Source organism: Ornithodoros turicata, unplaced genomic scaffold (assembly GCF_037126465.1).
Source record: "Ornithodoros turicata isolate Travis unplaced genomic scaffold, ASM3712646v1 Chromosome28, whole genome shotgun sequence".
Taxonomy (NCBI): Eukaryota; Metazoa; Arthropoda; class Arachnida; order Ixodida; family Argasidae; genus Ornithodoros; species Ornithodoros turicata.
Window position 1 is genome coordinate 1,847,060 of NW_026999351.1, and position 13,061 is coordinate 1,860,120.

General features: G+C 43.8%; 1 protein-coding gene across 1 annotated transcript in view; it reads right to left on the reverse strand.

Moving 5' to 3' along the window:
• The window catches only part of LOC135373656 (uncharacterized), a 69,186-nt gene that overhangs the window by 25,177 nt on the left and 30,948 nt on the right, over positions 1–13,061 (reverse strand). The window contains exon 9 of the mRNA XM_064606753.1: positions 12,838–12,878. Within this exon, the coding sequence (XP_064462823.1) occupies positions 12,838–12,878 (41 nt within the window). The remainder of the gene's footprint in view (positions 1–12,837; positions 12,879–13,061) is intronic.

The following is a 13,061-nucleotide window of genomic DNA, read 5'->3' on the forward strand; positions in this document are numbered from 1 at the left end:
CAAAATATGCATGGCTGTTGAGTTTTTTCTGTCCAAGTAACAACTCACAGAGTTCTTGCACTCTGTTCGACAAAGGCAAGGACAGCATCAAGACGTCTAGCTGTTGCTGTAGAGCGACCCTCTCCAAAATCTGTGCTGGCACGCCATTTGCAGCCTTGACCAATTTCACAATGTGCCCATTTCCTGTTTCAAAGGCGAAGGCAGAGTGTGCCCACAAGGGGCCGAGGTCTCTCACAGCATCTCTTAGGTGCAGGAGCTGGTGTACATTGAAGGTCATCGCAGCTGCACCATACAGTTGCTCCACCTTATGCACGAACTGTTGTAACAAGTCACCTGGAAACAGAGTGAGCCAATATTAGGAATGAAAAGGTACGCACCAAGTGAGCTACACAACAAAGAACAATTAATTTGACAAAAATCTTAATTTTAAATCTTCAGTTAATTAAAAATTTGAATATTTATTTCAATTAAAGTCTTAAATACAGGGTGTTCAAAATTATGCTTTCACGAGCGCTACGCAAACACAGCGATGAGAGGAAACTGGATGATAACTTTACGCTACTTGTGTCAGAAACAGGTGCTGCTAATTATGTAGCACCCCAAAAAATTGTTTATGTGTTTATTTCTTTTTTGAAGGGCACACCGTATGCACAATGTGTTTGTGTCACCGAGTACTCTCTGCCAGTTCAGTATGCAGTCAGCCAGCTTTCATGGCACAGTGTTAATTTAAACAAATTCTTACCAGCGTGACTGAGCGCAGGGCGATCGAGCTTCATGGAAAGAAGAGTTGCAGAGGCCTCTGAGAGTTGTTTCAAGTGCTTCCAGTACGATGTTGGTAACAGCCCCAGTGTACAGGGAAGGGAGTAAAATAACAGCCAGTGTCGCCACTCACTGGCTTTCCAGTCTGCCCTGTCCTGTATGCGGCGGGGCAACCGTGTAAAGACATGAGGCGGGCGGATACTTCTTAGTCGTTTGTCCAGCTTGGAAAGAGTCGTGGGGTCGCCTGTTGAGAAGTAAAAAATTCAGTTCTCTTATCCCGCATTCCAAAAGACACAGGGCTGTAACATTATACGGTCCCATTGTACTATAAACATACCAATGTAAAACTCATTTCCTGAGTTCGACGATGACAACATCAACTCAGTGAGTTGCTTGGTAACACCCAGCAGGAGGCAGTGCATGTATTCTACAGACTGTCCTCGTACCACATCAAAGTGTGGCAAGTTGAGCAGCGCTGAAGGTCCTTTGACCCCATTTACTTGCACACCATACTGGACGGCCCACTCCATGTCCCTCGCCATCATTTCATGAGTTCTTCTAGTCTCTGGAACTCTAGAACAGGGAAACTTTGTTGCCCCTGAAATAAAAATGTATGTAAGTAAGTTGCATTTCATCATTCCCATTCCAACAGTCAAAGCAGGTATATTTGATTATATTATATTACCCATCAACATTTATCACTTGAAACAAACAAGCTTTGGGCACAAATGCCCACCAGAATACTCGTCACTTACCATTTATTCGTTCTCCTCGGATGAGGCACCTCGAGCATGAGAAGTAACCAGTATACTGGTTGTGGTTTTGAATTGCTGCTCTTGCAGGTGCATCCACAGACGAGCACATCACTACCACCTTCGACTTGATTGTTTCGTTGTTGGACCTCCAGGAGACATGCCTGATGCTACAAATTTCAGTAACAAATTTGTCCATGAATAAACTCATGTTGGGATGTGTTCTTCCGAACCAGAGGCCTCCTAACATCACATTTTTGAATCTGTCTTTCGCAGGGAGTTCATTCACAATGAACTGTATGGGCCACACTGACATTTTTGAACTTTTGAAAACGGGACTGCCGTCAGTGTTCATTGTTAGAGTAAGATCAGTTCGTTTTATGACACTACTCTCTCGCAGCTCCCTATAGAGTCGCCCATCTCGAATGTCCCCAAGTGTACCGCCACTTTCATCTTCGTTATTCATGAAATCATATACTTTCGTGGCATTCTTGTAGAGCAGGTGCTGCAACTGCTGGTGAACATCCAGGATGAAAAAGAAGGAACCATCCTTCCGCAGCTGTGACCGAGAAGTCCTCCTGTTGCATACTGAACACTGTACTGTGTCTGCGTTTTCGCTTATATCTAACAAAGAACTACAATCACTGCAGTAGAAAAACTGTTTAGACAGTTTCCTTGCCTTTGCACACCACAGCTTTCTCAAGAGGTACTTTGTCCGTGGGATAGCGTCCGTAACCCCAAATAGAACATTTATTAGCTTAAGCAGGTCGTCCGCTGCTGCCCATGAAATGTTGTGTGAAACAATATAAGCCATCACCATAACAACAGCTTCACTTTTTAGTGTTGGCGAGTTCGGCAAAGTTTCGTTTCCGAATTCTTGGAAAAAATTGAACAGAGCTTCCATCTGACCAGGCAAGAAACTGTCACTAGATTCACTGTCATCGTCCCCTGCGGAGGTACAGCTTTCATCATCGTCGTCACTTGGCGACTGGTCGATACGTATCTCTTCTTCCTCCTCTATAGATATGTCGTCGATGAGTGTCTCGTGATCGTCCCATTCCAAGTTGACCACCTCCTCCGTTGCGGGCGATGGGCAAGCAGCTTCCGAGCTTCCAGAACCACCACTTCCTTGTTGTGACAGTGCACTATTGAGAATGTCAAGAGGGAGATCGTGCGTACCACGGCGTTCAGAATTTTCACGGTAGAGCCTCGTTGACGCTGGAGGATCGAATGCATTACCTGGTGATAGGTATTGCTTTCTTCTTTTCGGGGTTCGAGAATTCATGTTTAGTTTTCAATTTGTACAGTACGATTAAGGCGGATTAGCGACCTGTACAGCCTTTCCAGAGCATCACCATCACATCGCATCGGGTGGACGAACACCGCACACTGTCGGTGAAGCGGAAGCGTTAAGTTTTGTGGCTTCTGTGATGCGGTCTTTTCTTTTTTTCTTTGTGACCCTGTTTTTATCAGTACTTTAAATTTGTACGAAGGTGTATATATCTATATATATATATTTTTTTTTTCATTCCTGTACATACCATAAAGCCACGACTTTAGCCAACTGAAAAGTCAAGAGCCAGTCAAATCCGTTGAGACTTGAGAGACGTCGCCAGTGCGCATGTGTGATCTCTTGCATTGTTAGGGTGACTGGTTAGGCTTAGACCTGGTAAAGCGTGGTCGTGTCTCTGTTACCATGTTAGCATACGTCAAGTATTTTGACGGAGAGAATGGCATTGTGCCTTGCTCCCTTGTAAAAAACTTCACTCCGACAAACGTACGGGACTTCAAGAAGGGCGAAACCAAAAAAGCGTTTTGGTATAGCAAGCGTAACAATGACATGCAGGGCTTCTACGATGCAGAAGTGAAAGTTCTGGCAGGTAACGTATACCACTCCAGTACTATATTGCTCGGTTTAATCAATGACGTTTAGCACGGGAAACGACATCGGGATGAACGCGGGCCCAGGCTTAAACACTCCACTCAACTTTTCACCAGTGTTACTGGAAACCACGTTGTCAGAAACTAACGTCTTTAGAAAGGCACTAATTCACTAGTTCATATGAAACCTTAATCTCTATGTATTGTTGAGCATACCTTGGGGTTGTTTCAATGGTGCTACTGACTGGCAATTCAATGGCGAGCCGGCGTCGAAAGCTGCCAGCGTTCTTGCCTGTGTATTCGAGCGAGCCCTGTACTGAGTAAAGACTGGTTCTTCCGCGTATTGCTTCTGTGTGTATGCTGTTGCTCTGGTAGTTAATTGTCATTATTTCGAATAGAGAACATGGGATCACTACTGCAGCAACTGCAGGAACAAAGACTCCCAGTCCCCACCGGAGATTTCATATTTGACGAGGGAGATTTTAACATGGTAGCGGTAAGTTGCATAGAACAGGAGACATGATTGCTATAGACTAGGTTACTGTAGCAGCACAGTTCACCAAAACTTGCTGGACAGCTATTGTCCTTTATTCTTTCTGAAGCTTGTTCATTGACTTGTATAACGGTCGTGGCAGTTAGCTTATATATCTAAATCATATCGCGCTCTTCTTGTAACGTTTGTTACTCTACTGTAGTGATTTCAGACACAATTTTGATTATGTTGTGGTTAAAGCAGAGTGCACATACAAAATATCTCACATTATAGAATATCATAGAACATCTGAGACGATATGTTGTACAGTGCTGGACAAAAGTTTACGGAAGTTTGCTAATGTCACGAAAACTTATCAGTTGCCATTACTGGAAGATAATAATCTATTTGCGCAACAAAACTGATTGAAATTTGATAAACAGCAGCTAAAGAAAAGATTCCACAAGTTCGGTTCGAACCCACATTCTCCGGATGCCATAAGGTTGCTTGTGGGTTGAGCTACCGAGTTGCCCCGTGTGAACGCCGGCTGAGCCAAGCCAAAGTTGCTATCGCGGGAAGGAAGTCTCTCCGCTACCATAGAAATAATGGGGTGCTGCTAACATGAATTGAGACAAAACAGGCTACAGTAGCATAGCTTTTTTCATCTATTTTTAATCGACAGAACAGGAGAAAAGATTGTGTACCCTTCAGCACAAACAAAAAGAGAAAGGAGGATACGATACTCTTAATACTTTGTCGGCCCCCCTTTCGCAGCAATAACGGAGGCCATGCGTACAGGCAGGGAGGCGTATAGCCGACGGATTAGGTCCACATCTTCACATTGTAAGGACCAGTCGGCTTCTATAAATTTGTAATAAATATATAATCCCATTCTATTCTTAAGGATTTCCCAGGCGTTTTCGATAATGTTTAAGTCTGGGCTCTGCACAGGCATGTTAGCTGCATTACACCGATGTCGTCTAGAACGCATTGGACAATATTGCTTCAATGGACGGCGCCGCTGTCGGGGAAATCATAGCACCCATCCGGGAACGGCCTGTCCAGAGCATAGAGGAGCAGCGCCCTCTTGGTGACCTCTGCTAAACGCAGCTGACACTGCCTGCGCAGAGTCCGGCCTCAAACATTATCGAAAACGCCTGGGAAATCCTTAAGAATAGAATGAGCAATAAACGGACCCCTGTAAGGAGCAACGATGCACTCTGGGAATTTATAGAAGCAGAGTTGTCCTTACTATGAAGACGAGAGACTCCCTTCCACTAAAGCAACTCTCGCTTGGTGCAGAAGAGCGAAAATGAAACCATTTCAAAAGCATTGTTACCTCTACTACCACGGCTTGTCGCCACAACCGCACTCTGCCATTCCTCTGAACGAGTGAACTCGCCCGCTTCAGCTCACCGCTGTTGTGTTTCTACCCAGAGAAAATACACCGCTCGCACATTCCGTAAACTTTTGTCTAGCACTGTACTGCTTGCAACGTACTTGTCTGGAATCCCCGGCCCATGACTGCATAGTCCCCTGTCGGCGGTGTCGCATGCGAAGTGCCTGTAATAATATTTCTACAGGGGGGGTAATCTATAGTTCGTGAAAATAAAAGCCTGCAGCTGGAACGACTGCAACACGTATGCTTGTTTACCAGAGAGGTTGCTGACTTAACCAAAGCTGCAGGTTGTAAAAGCCTTACATTCGAATACCGGCCTGTTTTCCCCCACATGATCAATTGGTCAACACATGGTTCACATTGTACTGCTTGTGACATACCGGTCTGAAATCCACAACCCGTGGCCGGCCTGCGGCCCACGTAGGGCGTCTGAATATTAGCTAGTATTGAGGCACCCTAAGGCAGTGTTTCACACAATGCCACCAATGGGGAGAGATCATCTGTGATACTGGAGAGCTTAGCACATCGTCTGCTAGCATTCTTTCTCTTACGTGCTAGCAGGCGACACCCTAATATCAAATGATATCTTCCGGTTAATGGCACTATGTGAAACTGTTAATGGCGTTATATGGCGACACTGCCGCGGACAGGTGGGCTGGAGATTCCAGACAAGTATGTCGCAAGCAGTTGATATCTATATACCTATAGTAGTCTCGTCTGCTACAATGGAGCTCACCAAACAGTGCACACATACCTGCACTTGTTCCTCATATTGCCATGTGCCTTTAAAGGGACGGTCTCTTACAGCCGGGGCGATTCCGAAACTTAGCCAAAACTAGTTTCACCAGTACTGTACACATACAACCGTGAAGGTTTCATTCGGAATAACTAAGTCGTTTCGAGGAATTTATCGAAACGTGCCGTAAGAGCAGACGACGAAAGCTGCGCTTCCCTCATGCATACGTCACGTATGACGTCGGCCTGCGGGTGCGTCGTCGTTGTCATGGTAATTGTAACTTGCAGAAGTACCTTGGGGTGAGTAATCCCCTTTGCTCTCGAAATGGGGACACTCAGGCATATACCTCTGCGAGCGGAGAATGTAGTCAGAGCGTTGACTGTGGGGTCTCCCATAGTGTGGCGCACAATCGGATACGTGGAAGCTAAGTCACGCGTCAAAAAAAGCTTCCAGAATGCGACGAAGCAGAGCGCTAGAGGTGCAGACAGACGAAGGCTGGTGGCATCAATAGTGAAATGGACGCGGCTGCGTGAAATGCAATGTTGGAGAGCCTGAGATGGCGAAGTAACGACAGTGCGGCGCAGCTACACCTGATAGTGGCTACACACCACATAGAGGAATTGTTCAAGGACTGGTTCAGGTTTCCAGGGGTCTACTGCATAGGCCATGTCTCAACTAGAAGTCATGGCATATACAGTCAGATATAAAGTCTGCTGCACCTTGGCCACCGTCACCCCTGAAGAAGGAGCAAACTTGGCTCCGAAACGTCGGGACCCTCTTTTCTGAGCTAACCTTGGTTGGAGACACGGTCATCCACTTATGCCTTACCCAACCAGACACAGTTGTGCCGAATATGTTCATGTTTGAACTATTTTTATTGTATTATTTTAGCAGGGTACAACTGAGAAACAAAAAGGAGGAAAGAAGGAGGCAGTGAAAAATGCAAGAACTGCTAAGAACATCCAGCTGAAAAGCATCCTTGAAAAGAAAAAGGATGTGTCCGAAGCAGCTGGTGCTGCAGCTCGGGAACGTGTGAAGTGCTTGGAGGCGGAAAACCGAAAGCTGAAGGAAGAATTGGAAGTGTGCCAGCAAAGACTTCTTCACGAAGAAAATGAGAGAAAGAAGTATATGGACTTATCACATGGTTTGACAGAAACCCTTCTGGAAAAAATTGGTAGATGATCAAATGTGCAAGGTCTCTGTTACACAGTATCTTCTCTCAAATTTCAGACAGTATTGCTTCACGTGTCTGTACGAGCAAATCTGGATCGGCTGCTGAAACAACAGTCTCTCTACAGACTGTTGCCATACCAGGTGATACGGCACCTACCTGTCAACTGGACTGCCAGGTGAGTAAGCTTACACAGGTAAAAGGTTATGCGTCTAGTTTCTTTTTTTTTTAATGGGGCAATAAACAGGTATGCAAGGTGCACTTTTTTGTAATGGTTTGTGATACGCTGCTGACGGTGAACATTTTCCATTAATTGTTGTCGCAAAAACCTGAATAATGGCTGAACCTACCGAATATTCACTGCAATGTTTTGCGCTCATGCCCCGCCATGCGATGCCCATGGGACATTAGCCGTGCGTCATTTTGATGTTGTGTACTGTAAACCATTGGAAATTGCGGAAGCTTATACATTGATTTTGTTGTAATATCAGGAAGTTGGGTGAATTCTACAGTCGAGCCCGTTTATTACAATCTTCGATAGAACGATAACTCCGATATTGCAATCGAATTGTTGGTTCCCGTCAGATCTCCCACTGAACTACATATAAACAAAACACGATATAACGATCGCCGCCAAAGCGCTTGCTCGCATAGCGATGGGAATTCTCCTGACGGTTGGTAAAATGCGTGAAAATTAGAAAGCAAGACTGCACCATTTCACTGAAAACAAATTACATTGGCATTTTCAAGAGCCTTCACCTCCGTGCCCGCTAAAATGAGAACGCAGTGCGTTTATACGCGTATGACTGCCGGGGATTAGATGCGTGCGTTGAGAGGCACGCGGAACGAGCTCGTCAGCTGCGTCAATTTAAAGCTAGATAAAATGCCTCTGTGCTCCCACCAAACGTTCATGTTCAGCGGCGTTCTACTTGTGCTGTATGGGATGTTAGTTCGTTTCAGTTAAGTTTTCAATTAAGTGGGTATAAATATATTTGTGTGTGTGTTCAATTAACTGGTTTTTCTTTTTTAAAGCAACCTTTAGAGTACACTCACAGTCAAGATGATTCCGAGGACTGTGACACAGTTCCGCTCTACGCAACGATAGACAGTGAGGTTAGTTGTTGTCATCCTAGTTAACAGTTAGCCTTGATCACGCCTACTTGTGAAAGTTCGTAACCTAGCTGCAGAAACATATGGTTTATGTCAGTCGTTCACAACGTTATTGCTCCATGCATCGTTTTGTAAGAGCCTACCCCCCATTCCTGCGTCCCTGCCCTGCCCTGATCTAACAGTAAAGCTGTTGCACAACTCTTAACTTTTTTAGGGCCATTTAAACTGTTTGGATGTATTGTGTTGGAAGCATAGAGCGTGTTAAGGTGCATAGCAAAAAAACTACACGAAAAAAAAAATAGGGGGAAAATGTTGCTTTGTTCAGCCATCAGTCACGTAGGCATCCTATAACAAATTGGGGACAAACTGCATTTTACAGTGAGGATCTTACGTACATTTTTCAAAATTTAATCGAAACACTCTTTTCTTTGGTAGTGAGAACAAAAAAAGTGAACTTGGCAAGGCGTGCATTTATCCAGTGTTGCTTCGCAAGTCACCTAGAGAGTAAATGTAAACAGTTTGAATGACCTGGAAAATTGCAGAGTTCTATTAAAAAAAATAGTGCTCCAGTTATTTCTGCTTTCACGTTTCAGCAGCACAAGCATTTGTGGATTTTTTTATGACCTGTGTTGTCGATGTGCCATTAAAACTCCAGTCATAATCATCAGCAGCAGCATTCGTGGATTTTTGTTCGAAGCAAGCCTGCATGGCCCAAAAGGAAACATTGTCGAGAAATAGAAAAAAAAGAGATGCAGCATCATTGACCTCATACTTTTCTTTTGTTACCATTGTATAACAGAATTGTTAGTATGATAGGGAGTTGCCTCAGGATGAGAGCTGCCGATATTACGAACAGAGACTGGCCTAGAGTTGTTAATATGGTTGCTTGAACATCCCACATGTACATGGTTTTTGCCCACAGATTTTTATAAAGCTATGATAGCAGCAACGTCACCATTTCTGTTGGCATGTTATGTGTCAGGGCGGACGCTTTATTGGAGCTTGTAATTACCCAAAAACTAAAGCTTTTGTTTTGTTCTTTGACTGATTAAAAGAGCAGGGAAGTGACCCCAAAAATATTTTTAGGTTTTCGCTGTAACGTCTTCTACAATGCATAAAATGAGCTGCTGTGAAAGAACAATGAGCGCAGATAACCCAGACAGCACGTGCGAGGCTTTGTTCCACACACCTTTAGAGAACCCTCCACATCCGAAGAGCGCCGAAGCAAAGCCGAAGGCTTCGTGACTTATCACGGGCTACGGTACGTGACCAGCGACGTCCAACGGCATAGCAGAAACATGTATAAGCTGCGCTTGAACCAAGATGACAAGACAGAGAAAAAAGGCGCCGAGCAGCATCAACGTCACGTGGGGTTCGCCGGCAACTGCCGTTCTTCGACTGTTTATCGTAAATTTTATTGCGCACTGATAATACTCCGCAGATCGGAACTATTTTGCATGGTGACTCCTTGCGGAGAGCTGCACAAATGAAGCAGGATTTCGAGTCACGTTCATTGTCACTTCCATGCTCCTTTAAGTAGATGGCAGCTAGGAAATGTGTGATAGCAGAACTAGAGTCACTCATTATTCAAGTCCATCGTCCTTGTCCGTAACTTGTCGTAGCACCCTAAAAGCGACGGAAATGAATGACGATCAGGTTCGGTTCTGCTGGCTTTCATTTCCTTGAAGACGTAATTAATAAGTCAGTTGCAAAATCTTAAGTAATTAGTCATTCACTTAAACTATTTCTGGCAAGACTGTTGCCTGGCCGCCTATCCCTCCTACACAAATGCCATGTAGCTTCTGGCCGGTTTCACGTCAGTTCAGGCAGGGAGGTCCCATCGACCTCTTGGATTTTCATTATTTTTTTATATTTAGAAGCTCATCGTACATGATGACCAACAGCGGTAAAATGAATAATTTCTACGGAATAGTTTTCGGCGGGGGAAAATCCAGAAAATCCGACCCTGAATTAGAGTATTTCAGTTTTGCCGTGTTTGAACGTGTATATCCGAGTCTAGAAAGATACTACAATGACATTTTTTTATGCTTTAGTATGCCTACAGGCCAGCAGTTCAAGCGCAAATTTTGGCGCGCAGGAGCAGTGCTTTCTGATATAAGAAATGGCGAACGTGCTCTCTAGTGCGGTTTTGTTCCAACGTCGACGCATGATTTCTCTGACTGTAGATATTCCTCACCACCCATATTGGTATCACTTCACTGAGCTTTTAATGCTCTTTCATCTGGTATATATATCGTGCGTGTACCCCCACAGGTATCTGCTGAAACAAACAAATGTCAAGGTATATTTAGAAAAAACGGATTTTGTGTGTCCGTTTCTCGAAAAGGCCCCTTTTTATTTCATTTATATTTTGCCAGGACACGGCCCGATGTTAGACCTTTTCGTCTGCGCGCCAAAATTTGCGCTTTGTCTGCTGGCCTGTAGGCATACTAAAGCATAAAAAAATTTCACTGCAGTATGTTTCGAGACTCAGATATACACGTTCAAACATGGCAAAACTGAAATACTCAAATTCAGGGTTGGATTTTTTGGATTTTTTTCCCGAAAACTATTCCATAGAAATTATTCATTTTACCGCTGTTGGTCATCATGTACGATGAGCTTCTGAGTATCAAAAAAATAATGAAAATCCGAGAGGTTGATAGGACCTCCCTGCCTGAACTGACGTGAAACCGGCCTGTTACAGCTTTTTTTGATGAAGTATCTCTAAAGGATGAAAAAAGCGCTGCACATGTCACGATTTGGTCACAACTTACTTGTGAGGACTTGAAAATGACCTTTCCTTGCCCTTTTTGCAGATCCATTTGGGCAACAACATCTTTATGCACACAGAAAAATTCTCGTGGATGCTACGTTCAAAAACGGATGCTAGGTTTTGCAAAGACATGGCACGCTCCCTTTGGGATCTGGACACGCTCAGGAACAGGAGTGTCACTGGCATTGCGTGCCGACGTTTTTCTAAGATGGGTGCCACTGCAAAGCAACCACTAACTCCTGTGAAACTCCAGGCGCTTTCAAGTAGGTATCCAGCATAGGTGACATTTTGCCTAGAACACAAGATATACTTATGTTGGGGCTGTAGTATCTTTACAATTGCTTGTGGCTGTGGGCCATTAGCAGCATCACTGTAAAGTCGTGGTCTTATGGTGTACTTATAAGGAATGGGGCCACCAACCATAAAGTGGTTCATACCGAGGCTGACTTGGTGAACCTCTCATTCTGCATGGTTATTCCTGTGATAAAATTAGTCAACCATCATTTCATGAACAACAAGCTTTGTCACTCATTTTAATGCAGGTATTGGATATACCAGCCTTAAAAATTGCGATCACACTTTCATATTAAGGGCTGAAGTTGTGCACTGCATCTTAGTGGCCATAATCAACTGCAGATTGCCTATACTGTATATACGCTGTTTAGTCAGACTGTAACTGCCCTAGTGGTTTTTGGCTTCTCTGTTTAAGTGACGGTCTAAGTTCTCTATAGTTATAGTTGGTTTTAGAGTGTATCCTGTACACTGCGTTAACTCTGTGCAAAACAATAAGCAAGCGTGTAATTCATTGTTTCCTGGCACAAACATTTTGTAAAGAATTAGAGAACACAAACTGAATGCATGGCAAGGCAAGTAAAAAATTGTTACATTTATTGTTGTAAAAGTATTGTTACAGCATTTTAATTAGCACCACCCTTTTCGACAGACGCCTTCGTCAAATATGCTACGAACAAGCCCTCCGCGGAGGCCTCCCTGGAGAAGAGGAAGAAGCAGGTGAACAAGCACCTCGCGAGCTTCCTGAGGGATCTGAGACGCGGTCCGCAGTCCGATGACACTTTGTAAATATTGTCAGGTGTGTTAATAAAAGTCCTCTTTCAATATTCCTCTGTCAGTCATTCATGTTAACGGACAATGACCTAGGTCATTGAACCAGCTGGTTCAGTGATGCTCACACATATGCATATGAGGTTTGCACATAAGCTTATGAGAACGTGCTCGTAACCATATGTGCAAATCTCATATGCACCTGGCATATGAGCAAAACCAGATCTGCTCATATTGCTCATATTGCTCATATTGCTCATATTGCTCATACACTTGTATGATTGCTCATACAATAAACACATATATCAGCCTTATGAGCATGCTCATACAGATTAGCTTATGAGTTTTTTCAACAGGGATCTAGTTTTTTTTTCTACAACCCGACTTTTACATAGAAAATCCACGTCAAGTATTGCATTGAGTTAGATTTTGCACAATTTAAAAATATTCAAAATTTTAAATTTAAAATTATTTAAAGTAAAAAGTGCAAAACTTGCCGCGGATTTTCTGTGTAAAACTTGGGTTGTATAATTAATTGTTGTATAGTTAATTGGTTGCAATAATTATTAGTTCTCACTGCCTATAGCACCATGCGTCGGAGGTCGGGAAGCCCAATATGTCGCCGTATTATAGGCCGCCAAGCCCTACATGTAACATAATTGGCCCAATGTTGTCCCTGCTAAGGTGTGGTTATTACTTGCTCTGCCTTGTATACTTACCCCAACTAGTCTGTTGAGAACCTTCCTTGCTGAGGAGCTTTCTGAAAACGACACACGTTAAGTTTCGATGGAGCCATTTTGATGACCATTAGCTGACTTTCGCACTGAAGATCGGAACGATAGCAGCACACCAGCAGAATATATAAACAGAACTATAGCTTTGGTGAAAACCTAGATAGTAAGCACGTTGAACAATGGGCAACTGTTTATGCTAAAACACATTC